We start from the raw sequence: 13775 nt of genomic DNA, 5'->3' as shown, positions 1-13775 counted from the left end.
AGATAGATTGCACAAATGCATTTAAATGGTACTGTGGATTCAAGCCTTGATCAAAAATTCTACACAAGATTCCAAAACCACATTTCTGTTTCCAAAGTATTTGTTTTTCCTAAATAATGTACATCTGTAGATTGACACATTATGTATATCTACAGGCCATCAGAAGAAGCTGATGCTTGCTGTTAAGAAGCTCAGTGGCGTCCAGAAGGCTCGTAAGAACCAGGCCGAGGGGCAAGCGCTGCTACAGCGCAGGAGAGATCCTCCCACCCTCGAGCTGGTGGCCATTGAACATCACGACAGCTCCGAATGCCCCTCATCACCTCTATCACCAAAGATGCTCACCTTCCAGGACAGCGAGCTGAGCGTTGAGCTACAGAACGCCATGGCTCACAGTGGACACGGTGGAGGCCAAGATGGTTTCGGAAACATGAGTGGAACATCCATGCGTCTTAGTCAAGAAAGCATCGGTACACGGTCAGGAGGGTCAGGACGGTCGCAAGAACGTCCAATGGCATCGGTAACCCCCAACAGCTGCTCACAAGAGAGCTTAGGCAGTATGGACAACAGTCCCAGCAAGGAATCTCAGGATAGAAGCCAAATATCACCTGTAAAAATGGCGCCAGTGTTGCCACTACAACAACATCACCCCTCAACTGGCAGTCCGATAAGGACGCCACCCATAACCACTAGTAAAATTGCACGTTTCGCATATCCACCCGTCCTCACCAGACCGGTGGTTTCTGCTTCTCAGCCCCATCATGGATCACCTCATCAGAGGGGCTTCAACTATCTGCAGCATCAAACCTACAACGCAAACATGGGAAGCCCAAGTCCAATCAGAGCCCCGCAGCCAAACGGGGACCTATCCCAGCCCAAAAAGCGCACTCAGAGTCTTTCACGTTATGCTATGTCAGATGGAGAGAATGAAGAAGATGGCATCTCAGCCCCTACAACAACAACCGCCAATGTGGCATCTTATGCCACACTCACTCGCAAGCCCGGCCGCAGCCAACCATCTTACAGTTCCAGTGAGCGCCAAGTGGGTCGCAGTCATTCCTTCGCCATACGTGCCAAGAGGAAAGGTCCTCCTCCTCCCCCTCCAAAGCGACTAAGCTCTGCCCCGAGTGGGGTAACTACAAGTGGGGTTGAAATGGAGAGCGCAGGAAGTGTCAGAAGTATTGCAGCTAGGCTGGAGAACAATACAGAAAGCCCCAATAAGACATGTAACAACCCTGTTTTTAAAGCCGTGTCCCCAGTTATCTCGACAAAAAATATGGAAAACCGAAGGAGGACCACTAGTGAATCTTCAACGTATGAAAGGAGGCATGGTGGAGAAAATCCTGCTGATGATAACATCAGCTGTCTGAGGAACCAACAAGGTTCAACATCCTCACAGGAGAGCATACCTTTCGCAGAAGAGGGCAAAGTTACCATCAAACAAAGGACCAAAATAGCATCTGCTAAGATAGAGTCTGAGGCCACTGTTGAAATTCTGAAGCCGGTGCAATCGATCAAATCATCCCTAGAGGTGCCGGAGTTTAACTTAATGGAATCAGACACAGTCAAAAGGAGACACAAGCCAAAGGAACTGCATATGAAAGGTCAGGGCAGCAGCACGCAAATAGGAAATGAGAGGGCCACTGAGACTGAGATGGTCTCGCAATGCATGCAGAATGCAAAAAATCCTTATAAATCTGGCCTCTCTCCGAAACCAGGATCTCCACATAAACCTCCCACCCCTTCTAAACCCACACGCCATTCTTCTGCAGGAAACTCAGGTATTGCAATGTGTTAAGGCTATTATTTAAAATAAGAAAAAGCACTATGTATATTTTATAAATGCGAGTTTGAAGATTGTATTAGAAAAGGATATTTATTTGAAAAATATTTTTCAATTTATTTAAATTTATTTTGAACAAATACTTAATTACTTCCAAGCATATTACCATTCAAAAGTGTGGGGTCAGTATGGTTTTATTTAATTTTTATTTTTTAAAATAAATTAAGTACTTCACATTCAGCAAGGATGCATTCAGTTGAAAAAGTGACAGTAAATACATTATAATGTTACAAAAGATTTAATTTAAAATAAAGTTTTTATCAATTAAAGAATCCTGAAAATGATACTTTACACAAAAACGTTAAGCAGCACAGCTGTTTTTAACATTAATAATAATAATAATAATAATAATAATAAATATTTCTTGATCACCAAATCAGCATATTAGAATGATTTCTGAAGGATCATGTGGTACTGAAGACTGCAGTAATGATGCTGAAAATTCAGCTTTGCCATCACATTAATAATTTTTTTTTTAATGATCAATAAATGCAGCCTTGGTGAGCATTAAGAGACTTTAAAAACATTACAAAAAACTTACAGAGCCCGCACTTTTGAACAGTAGTATAGTTATGAATGTGTAAGTCGTATAGGCTCATTTACAGCAGAACTGTTAATGCCTGAAAACAAGCTGCTTTGAGTGCTAGTTAGACATTATACTTTATATTTGTCATTCTCAGCTTTAAATAACAGTATTTATTTCCTCAAATTACCAATAAATCACATCAGCACCCATGGATCTTAAAATTGGTCTTTATATGCATATGATTTGAATAATGTACAGGAGGTTTGATCACACATTAGAGGCGTTTAAATATGTTCCGCTTAATCTGTCTTTATTTAAATGGCAAATATTAAAACAATATTTTTAAATAGTCGTTTATTTAAAAATAATTTCCCCTGTTTTAATCATATAAAACGCATGTATACACACAGATTTAAAAGTCTTATAGGGTTAATCTACTTGATGCTTTATTTAGAATTTTTCCATTTTTGTGTGTAAGCCCATTTTACTTTTGTAATGTTATGTATTTCTGAGTCAAAAGCAAAAATATATAGGGCAGAACTTCATTGTTTTATTCATTATAATTAATTGGATCCAGTGTTATTTTAGTGTTTTTATGTTTATTATAGTATTTATTAATATTTTATATATTTAGTGTATTTTTTTAGTTTGCATTTGATTAATTCTGTTATGTGCTTTTGTTTTTTATATGTATATCTATTAAGCTTTGTTATTAGTAGACGTTCAATTTTAGTAATATTAGTACTTCAACTTAAACATATTTCAGTTATTTAGGCAACATTTGTAATTTTTTCAAATGTAAGCTTCTTAAGCATCTAAAATGTGTATTTTATTTGAGCTTCAATTCAATGACCAAAAACAATGAATAATAGTTTGTTTATTAATGATAAATGCACTAATTGATGCTACTGAATTAGAAAACTAGCCCTGGGATCGTACGTATGCTCTTACTAAATTCTTGTTCTATCTCCACCTTTTTGCTGTGGCCAATTTTCTTCAGGAGTGACAGTCAGTGTTGTACAGAGCGTGGCCTTTGCCGTCTCACCTCCCTGTAGTCCTCTGGCTCACTGTCCACCAAACAAAGCAGCTCAAGGTCAGTTTGTACTGGCAGGAAAGCCACAGGCTGTGACGGAAGGCCAGAATGTGCTGGTCCACAAACAACTCGAGCAAACCAGCACGTCTCTCGAGGCAGCACTTAAAGTTGTGGAGAAGAAATTGGCTCAGGAAGATCCAGCAGACAGGTTAACACCAACCACTTATATTTGTATGTTTGTAACTGTCCTTTTTGTCATATAATAGGTCAGAAAAGTATTAAACCGCGTGAATCCACTTTTTCCACACGGTAGAGGAAATTCTATATTCTGTATTTCGATGAGACAGGTTTGCAGATGGTCCTATAATGACTGAATGACTGCTTGTCACAACAAGCCCGCTGGGAAATCTAGCAATAAGTGATCTCCCTAAAACTAGTGTGTTTTTCCTTTGACTCTTTGATAGTTTTGGCTGCAATGAAGACAGATTGTTGATGTCCTTATCTCACGGATGGAGACAGATGGTGTCTACAATTTGGACTTTCATTTGACTCCCATCCTGTTTTGTCACAACAAATCCACTCAGCAGTGTAGCTGGTCAATCTGTCTGCGTTGAACCACATTTTGCATTTTGAACAGATTTAGCTCATAGCGGAGCATATGCTACTCCAAGATAAACCCCCCTCCTGTCATAGTGTTTTAAATATAGATGCTGTGAATCTAATCCTGACGCTCCTGACTGGTCATATAATGTGTCGAACACTATATACTGGCTACTTTTTTTTTTTTTTTATATATTAAGTGAAACATGAAACATTTTAAACAGTGGACTGCTACTGTACCTTATAATATGACCTCAGCAATTAATTATATATTAATTTAATAGCATGATATTTGAATTTAGTCACCTGTACCACTTCCACACTCGTTTGACTTGCGCCTGGAGCTGAGGTGAAGTGGAGCGCGGGTCTGAAAGGATGTGGTCGTAAAGATGTTCTACGTCTAAATAAACGCAATCCTTGTCATGAAAAAAGAGACCGAAGCAGAAGCAGGATTTGTGAGTGGGGTGGCCAACCTTAGCTCTGCCCCTGCATTAACTGCGCCAAATATATTTAAAAATTAATTGCCTGCATTAACATGCTAATTTTGACAGCACTAATTAATATATAAACAATAAAACAGTATTATTGTGAAATATTACAATTTCAAATAAAAGAATTCCCATGATGGCAAAGGTGAATTTTCAGCAGCCATTACTCCATTTTTCAGTGTCACACACACAAAATATTATTTAAAGCTGTAAACGAAACAAAGATAATTGGAGTACATTTTACAAGAACATTTTTCAGTCTTTCTGCTTAAATCTAATTTAATTCAATGTTTCTTTACTAGCAATTTCTAAAAACAAAAAAACCTAAACCATATTTTTTCAGCACACAGTCCTTCAGACATCATTCTGATATGCTGATTTGGTGCTCAAAAATTATTCTTTTTTTCTTTTTCAAAACTATTGTGCTGCTTAATATTTTTGTGGGAATGGTTATATGTTTGCTTTTCAAGATTTCTTTGAAATAGACAACTTTTGTAACACTAGAGATATCTTTTCTGTCACTTTTTTTTATCAGTTTAATGTAACCTTGCTATATAAAAGAATACATTTCTTTAAAAAATCCAAACTTTTAAATATGCATATTAATTACAAAATATTTGAAATAAAAATGGTTATTTTGGTTATAATACATGGTTAATGCTATCTCCGGTTCATCTATCACACTGAAAGTTGAGATGAAGTGCATTGCATGGAAGGAAACTTTACTCCCACAATGCATCTCCAACAGTTGCTCATGGTCCTGAAAATCGCAAACTCAAATTGAAATTGAAAATGACTACAGGTTGCTATCAGTGTAAACACTACTTTATTAAGTCACTCAAATACACTCACAATACTCCCATATTAACCTTGTTCTTTCTCTTCTTTCTCTCAGGGGCATTAACACAGTGAAGTCAGCTGGGAACATTCTTGATGATATAGGGAACATGTTCGATGATCTTGCTGACCAGCTGGAAGCCATGTTGGATTGACCTACTGTAATTCCTACAGGTATAACCTTTGTGTGAGGCCTTCACATGGGAGCATCTGGATGTTTTAGACATTCAGTGTCTAACTTCTCACACCTAGTTTACGCACTTCAGTGAACCTAGCATTGGTTTTACAGTTTAATTAAATTAGCTAATTTTATATACTGTACCAGTTTTAATGGACCACGGTGTGTCTGTTGGCTGGATCGTGCCTCTAATTTCCAAAAAATCCACTTGAGAACTTCAACATATCTTTTACCAAACTGTTGCATTCTGCATCTTCATCTCGCTCGGACAGGACGTATCTGCAGTGAAGATTGCCGAATGTAAGCACTTACTGTTCAAATCTACTGTAGTAAAGCTCTTTCAAAAGAGACGCTTTAATTTCCTGTTGTGCTCACAGTTGGCCTCTAGCAAATGGATATACGGTGTAAAATCAAGGTGAGATGCAACCTGAACTCGGTTTCAAGTGCTCTGAGATTCATCACTCTTCAATTTTGTTTTTGGTAGACTGAAAGATCCTGTTCAAAAGCATTAATACAGCTGATCAAAAACATAACCAAGAAAATGCTTGATTTATTAATGACCCAAACCTCATGGACCAAGTATGTTTGACCTGTACTGTAACTATAACTATTAAAAAAAAAAGGTCCATGCCAATAGATTCGGTGTTGTACAGTATATTTTTAGTTTCACTGTACACTTGCATGTTTCAGTCTTTGCATAAGAATTCAACTAGAGCTTAACATGTTAAGAAAATGACTTCTCTTAGCATATTAATAGTATATTTTGACAACCGTTGTGTTTGGGGAAAGAGAAACATTATATGGATTACATCTATTATATATTTTTGTACCAGAATGATAATTTATTGGGTTTGTCAGGTTAAAAGGGAAAGTCCCTCTTTGTTAATTCTGAAACTGGGAAGCAAAAAATAGAAACCGTTGCAAAGCACTACATTTTTAGGCTCGGATGACCAAAAGGGAACTTTTATTTTAATAAAACGGGGCCCATGTGGTTAAAACACAAAAACATCACCATCTGGTAGAATATACAGGATAAGAAATGTTCAAATGGAGCATTCATTTCTATTCACTTCTGTGACTTTTACACTTTTACCATCTTTATGTAGTGTATGCACTATGTATCTTTTATTGTACAAATTTATTTCTGAATGTACTGTACACTGGCAGGACGACCAGTACTTGACTGAAAGAGACCTTTCTCTAACTGTTTGATGTAAACTACATTGTTCAAAAGAATTGAATATGTAAAAACTGGGAGAAGACCAGGCCATCTTGTTCTTGCATGCTTTCTTTTTGTAAGTAACAATCTGGAATTATAGGTTTTATATTACATGGTATAATGATATGTTAATGGACAACAGCACTGTTGGTGCTACAGTATCATTTAAATGAGCACTTTTTACTTTATTTCCCAAGTTCATTCCTTACTGCAGTGCTTTGTGTGGCATTGCGCTAAAGACATGGGGGTTTGTTGCTTAGCCTGAGTAGGGCCACCAGTACCATACAGTAAGTATAAACGTATAAAGTATTATGTTTAATAAAATCGTCAAGAGATCAATTCTCAGAATACTCATGTCAAAGTGGCTCTAACATTTGTTTTATTATATAGTACCAGGTCATTGAAGCTGGCCTTTGAACTCATGGGATAGAAATCATTTTTGGTTTTATTGTGAAGACAAACACCAGAAACAGTGGGAATAAAAATTAAAATGGGTTGATTGAAATCAGAAGCACCCGGGAGGGAGAAAAGAGCTGAAAAAGAAGAAAGTGTTCAGCCGTTGAGCCAGCTGTCATGACATTTGGTGTAGTCACAGATCTCTTCTGGTTTGAACCACAGGTTGATCTCGGCGTTGGCACTTTCAACAGAATCACTGCCGTGAATGACGTTCCTGAAGTAAAAGCAATTTAATATTAGCAAAAGCAAGTACAGATAAATACAGGTGCATCTCAGAAAATTAGAATATCATGAAAAAGATCATTTTTTTGTAACTTATTTCAAAAAGTTAAACTTTCTAGATTCATTACATGTAAAGTGAAATATTTAAAAAGTTTTGTTTTAATTTTGATTAGGCATTACAGCTCATGAAAGTCAATCCAGTATCTCAAAATATTAGAATATTTCCTAAAAATCAATCAAAAAAGGATTTGCAAAACAGATAAGTTCAAGGTATTTAATGTATGTTCATTTATGCACTCAATACTTGGTCAGGCTCCTTTAGCACAAATTCCAGCATCAGTGAGGAGTGGCATGGAAGCAATCAGCCTGTGGCACTGCTGAGGCACTATTGAGCTTTCAAAAATTGAAATTGTCTGGATTGTTGGATCGACTGTTTCTCATCAATCTCTTGAAAATATCCCATAGTTATCATATGGGGATCAGGTCAGGCATGTTGGCTGGCCAATCAAGCACAGTAATATCAGGGTCAGCAAACCACTTGGAAGTGGTTTTGGCACTGTGGGCAGGTGCTAAAGTCCTGCTGGAAAAGGAAATCAGCATCTTCATAAAGCTTGTCAGCAGATGGAAGCATAAAGTGCTCCAAAATCTCGGCTGCATTGACTTTGGACTTGATAAAACACGATGGACCAACACCAGCAGACACCACTTCGGAAATTTCACACTGGACTTCAAGCAGCTTGGATTCTGTGCCTCTCCAGTCTTCCTTCAGACTCCAGACCTTGCTTTCCAAATTAAATGCAAAATTGACTTTTATCTGAAAAGAGGACTTTGGACCACTGAGCAACAGCCCAGTTCTTTTTCTCCTTAGCCCAGGTAAGATGCTTCAGACGTAGCCCTTTTCCTGAAGACGTCTGAGCGTGGCGACTCTTGATGAACTGACTCCAGCTTTAGTCCACTCCCCCAAGTGTTTGAATCAGCTTTGCTTGACCGTATTCTCAAGCTTGCGGTTATCCCTGTTGCTTGCGCACCTTTTCCTACCCAATTTCTTCTTTCCAGTCAACTTTGCATTTAATATGCTTTGATACAGCACTCTGTGAACAGCCACACCTGTCACTAATGACCTTCTGTGATTAACCCTCTTTGTGGAGGATGTCAGTGATTGTCTTCCGGACCATTGCCAAGTCAGCAGTCTTCCCCATTACTGTGGTTTCAAAGAACAAGAGATACCCGGAATTTATACTGTAGGGATGGTCATTTAATGAAACTCAAATATTCTAATATTTTGAGATACTGGATTTTTGACTTTCATGAGCTGTAAGCTCTAATCATCAAAATTGAAACAAACAAAAAAAAAACTTCTGAAATGTTTTACGTGTAATGAATCTAGAATATATGAAAGTTTCACTTGAACTTTTTCACGATACACACACACACACACACACCCATACAGTGGGCAAAATAAGTATTGAACATGTCAACATTTTTCTCAGTAAATATATTTCTAAAGGTGCTGTTGATTTGAAATTTTCACCAGATGTTGGTAACAACCAAAGTAATCGATATATACAAAGAAAACAAAACTAATAAATTCAGAAATGAAAGAATTATAGTATAGTTCAGAAACGATAGCATTATAGTATAGAATTTAGTATAGAATTCTATATAGTATAGAATTTCAAAATATATTTTTTCTAACAATAAGTCTGTCTTTACCATCACTTTTTATTAATTTAACAAAAAAACAACTATATATTATCTATATATTAACTATATACAACTATAAATTATATATATATATATATATATATATATATATATATATATGTATATATATATATGTATATGTGTTTTTTTTTTTTTTTGTCAAAACGATTTGTTTGCTGATCTGAGTTTACAATTATTTTGCAATACATTTACACAAGAAATGTATTAATTTTTCAGGCTTTTTCTTTAAATAAACCATCTGCTGTTTAAAACGCAGTCATCAAAATGTTATTTTAGAATAGTGTAACATCTTACCGGACAACGTGAACACAAAAGTCACCTCGGATAGTCCCAGGCTTGGAGTCAATGGGATTAGTCTCGCCGAGCATTACTCTGCCAGTTTTTACAACGTTAAAACCCTCCCACACCTAAAAATATATCACAGAAATAACATTAATCACCTTCATAAAATGAATGAAGAATATTTATTAGCAATAAGCCAGAAATATTATTAAATTCAAAGTGCCCTAGACTTGCACTCTGGGGAAAACAATATAAATAGGTTTACCATGGCAACCACAGGGCCAGAGGACATATAACTGACAAGCCCTTGAAAGAAAGGCTGATCCTTCAGGTCACAGTAGTGCTGTCTCAGAAGATCCTCATCGGCCTGCATTGAAGACAAGCATACAAAATATGAGCAAAAAGCCTACAAAGTTTTGAGAATTAAAGGTCCTCTAATCCCACATATCCTTTTGACCTCAACTTTTTTGTGACTGAATATTTGAAGGCAATATTTACTTTAATGCGATGGTCACATGGGCATATATATAACAGGTGCAAGTTTTAAATAGAGCTTGCCACAGTTAGAGACTAAAAAATAGTAAGTTTTTAATCAAAGTAATATAATTTAAGAAAATACATTTAAAAGGCAGTTATAATACAATTCTATTTTTAAACATTCATTAGAAATTATATTTAATATTTATATACAATAATTGCCTCTAGCTTTTATTTTCAGTGGCATATGAGGGCCTTTTTCCCCCTAACCATATACATATAGATAGATGGATAGATAGATATGGGTAGTTAACACACAAAAATTGCCTATCCTATGGTGTGACATAGCAAAAATGTAGAAAATAAAAACTTAACATACAAATAACATGAGAAAAATGTATCTTCATTCTTAGATTTACAAATAGCATGAGTTTTATCTTCAATGTTAGACTTTATTTTTTTACATGTTTACGTCAACTAGCTATCCATATATGTACAGGTCCTTTTAAAAAAATTAGCATATTGTGATAAAGTTCATTATTTTCTGTAATGTACTGATAAACATTAGACTTTCATATATTTTAGATTCATTACAACACAACTGAAGTAGTTCAAGCCTTTTATTGTTTTAATATTGATGATTTTGGCATACAGCTCATGAAATCTCAAAAAATTAGCATATCATGAAAAGGTTCTCTAAACGAGCTATTAACCTAATCATCTGAATCAACTAATTAACTCTAAACACCTGCAAAAGATTCCTGAGGCTTTTAAAAACTCCCAGCCTGGTTCATTACTCAAAACCGCAATCATGGGTAAGACTGCCGACCTGACTGCTGTCCAGAAGGCCATCATTGACACCCTCAAGCAAGAGGGTAAGACACAGAAAGACATTTCTGAACGAATAGGCTGTTCCCAGAGTGCTGTATCAAGGCACCTCAGTGGGAAGTCTGTGGGAAGGAAAAAGTGTGGCAGAAAACGCAGCACAACGAGAAGAGGTGACCGGACCCTGAGGAAGATTGTGGAGAAGGACCGATTCCAGACCTTGGGGGACCTGCGGAAGCAGTGGACTGAGTCTGGAGTAGAAACATCCAGAGCCACCGTGTACAGGTGTGTGCAGGAAATGGGCTACAGGTGCCGCATTCCCCAGGTCAAGCCACTTTTGAACCAGAAACAGCGGCAGAAGCGCCTGACCTGGGCTACAGAGAAGCAGCACTGGACTGTTGCTCAGTGGTCCAAAGTACTTTTTTCGGATGAAAGCAAACTTTGCATGTCATTCGGAAATCAAGGTGCCAGAGTCTGGAGGAAGACTGGGGAGAGGGAAATACCAAAATGCCTGAAGTCCAGTGTCAAGTACCCACAGTCAGTGATGGTCTGGGGTGCCATGTCAGCTGCTGGTGTTGGTCCACTGTGTTTTATCAAGGGCAGGGTCAATGCAGCTAGCTATCAGGAGATTTTGGAGCACTTCATGCTTCCATCTGCTGAAAAGCTTTATGGAGATGATTTCATTTTTCAGCACGACCTGGCACCTGCTCACAGTGCCAAAACCACTGGTAAATGGTTTACTGACCATGGTATTACTGTGCTCAATTGGCCTGCCAACTCTCCTGACCTGAACCCCATAGAGAATCTGTGGGATATTGTGAAGAGAAAGTTGAGAGACGCAAGACCCAACACTCTGGATGAGCTTAAGGCCGCTATCGAAGCATCCAGGGCCTCCATAACACCTCAGCAGTGCCACAGGCTGATTGCCTCCATGCCACGCCGCATTGAAGCAGTCATTTCTGCAAAAGGATTCCCGACCAAGTATTGAGTGCATAACTGAACATAATTATTTGAAGGTTGACTTTTTTTTTTTTTTGTATTAAAAGCACTTTTCTTTTATTGGTCGGATGAAATATGCAAATTTTTTGAGATAGGAATTTTGGGTTTTCATGAGCTGTATGCCAAAATCATCAATATTAAAACAATAAAAGGCTTGAACTACTTCAGTTGTGTTGTAATGAATCTAAAATATATGAAAGTCTAATGTTTATCAGTACATTACAGAAAATAATGAACTTTATCACAATATGCTAATTTTTTGAAAAGGACCTGCATATGTAAATATTTTCACAAGGGATATAAATAGCAGGTGCAACCTTGCAGACCCCAACAACTATAATTAGAGTTAGTAATTGATTTAACGCTTAGAAGACAAGTGTGTCTGAGAGAGAGCTTAAGTTCCCTTAGCTTTTTTTACTATTATGGACTAAGGGGAAAACATGTAACAAGTTTTTTTTTCGAAAGCCATCCACATATCAAGTATCATCCTTTTGCTAGAAGATGCTGAGGTAAAAGAACGTTGATGAGAGCTGAGCAGTGATGTAGATGTTTTACCACCAAATATTTTTGAATAAATATTCTGCCCTTACGAAAATGAACCATGGTTTTATTATAGTAAAATTGTAGTAACCATGCTTTTTGGCGAATTGACTACCATTTGTGTTACCACAGTTATACTAACCTACAAATACCTACCGTGGTTAAACTGTGGTTAGTGTTGCAAATCCATGGGGTTACCATGGTTGAACTATAGTAACCATGAGTTTTTGGCTTTATTTGTAGAAAAACCATGGTTCATTTTCGTAAGGTATACATGTTGAATAAATCTGTTGTCATATTCGGCACACAATACACAAATAAACTGTGGATGTAACTGCCAACTAAACGCTGTTTTACTATTTTACAAGGAAAGGCAAGTCCTATCAAAACAATCGAGATTAAAACTGTTAATTCAGTTTACCTGGATTAACTTCATGGCAACTAACTTGAAGCCCTTCTGATCGAAACGCTTGATGATCTCTCCGATAAGTCCCCTCTGCACTCCATCAGGCTTGATGGCAATGAACGTGCGCTCTTCATTTCCAGACATTGAGCTTAAAATGAAAACAAATACCGGTAAAACATACACAAGAAGAACAGTTGCGATGACAGAAGTGCATTCAAACGTACGCAGTCGCACATTTGGCACACTGGGGTGAAGGTGTGGAGGGGGCTTTGGATGAAGAAGCCCCTGACCCCATCACTAATTACATGTCAAGTGACAGTGAGATCCTTTCTTCCCTGTCTTAACCTTTCTGTAGACTGACAGCTTAAATAGTGATCTGATCTGATAGCTGTCCTCACGCGTCCGGTCCCAGCACTTTATCTGATCACGTATTCATTTTAACAAACTTTTAGTCATATATCTATTTTATAAAAAGACATTGAAGGCTCAAAAATAATATAATTTTCACATTTAAGCTTATTTAAACTACACTTCTAGAAAAGGCTACTTATATTTGGTAGATTGTTACGCGCACGTTTGTTTAACAAATCAGTGGACGCGCTTAAATTGTAACGTTATACAGTAGATTACAGCGTGTGTGCAACATACTGTAGGCTACCAACTGTTTCAAATTTACCCGGCCATTGACTTATTTCATTTGGCACATTGACAGTAATAATGTAATAAAAAGGAGTGAAAATATTTATCTTACATTTTCTGACGGCAGTCCACGAGTCTGAAGTTGATTCCTCACGCATGCGCTTTCACTAATCCATGATCATCAGCAGTAAGTGTTTTATGGAGGTGGGCGGAGTCTGATTCCAGTGCTGTGGCATTCGGTGATTTTTAATCTATTGCGATACGCAACACATATACCTTTACAAATCTTGCTTGATTATATTAAATTATTAGGTTGGCCCTATTGGGATAAAGTTCTTAACTTTAAACAGGCTACATCTCTTTCTGTCTGTGCATAATTAATTTTTATTGCCCCAACAACACATTTGTATTTTTTTATTATTATTTTTTTAAATATGATATTATTTAATATTTAATATGATCGTAAATATATAGCCTAAATAA

The 13775-nt window shown here is 37.1% G+C and overlaps 2 protein-coding genes across 3 annotated transcripts in view; one reads left to right on the top strand and one right to left on the bottom strand.

The window, feature by feature from the left end:
* The window catches only part of LOC306852120 (caskin-2-like), a 50377-nt gene extending 43298 nt beyond the window's left edge, over positions 1-7079 (top strand). The window contains exons 19-21 of the mRNA XM_079388772.1: positions 156-1778; positions 3367-3607; positions 5383-7079. Of these exons, the coding sequence (XP_079244898.1) occupies positions 156-1778; positions 3367-3607; positions 5383-5479 (1961 nt within the window). The 3' untranslated portion in view covers positions 5480-7079. The remainder of the gene's footprint in view (positions 1-155; positions 1779-3366; positions 3608-5382) is intronic.
* LOC306852121 (nucleoside diphosphate kinase A-like) lies at positions 6143-13461 on the bottom strand. 2 transcript variants are annotated; one of them, XM_079388773.1, is made up of 5 exons: positions 13405-13461; positions 12669-12801; positions 9672-9773; positions 9419-9531; positions 6143-7391 (listed from the first exon to the last, which is right to left on the bottom strand). In XM_079388773.1, the coding sequence occupies exons 2-5, from the start codon at positions 12795-12797 to the stop codon at positions 7274-7276; spliced, it is 462 nt and encodes a 153-aa protein (XP_079244899.1). In that variant the 5' UTR covers positions 12798-12801; positions 13405-13461; the 3' UTR covers positions 6143-7273. The 2 variants fall into 2 exon arrangements, with proteins under 2 accessions (XP_079244899.1, XP_079244900.1); XM_079388774.1 differs by lacking the exon at positions 13405-13461 and having other exon boundaries at positions 6441-7391; positions 12669-13011.
* Positions 13462-13775: the final 314 nt, after the last annotated feature.

This window comes from Barbus barbus, assembly GCF_936440315.1.
Source record: "Barbus barbus genome assembly, chromosome: 32".
Classification (NCBI taxonomy): Eukaryota; Metazoa; Chordata; class Actinopteri; order Cypriniformes; family Cyprinidae; genus Barbus; species Barbus barbus.
This window is presented reverse-complemented; position numbering and strand designations above follow the sequence as displayed.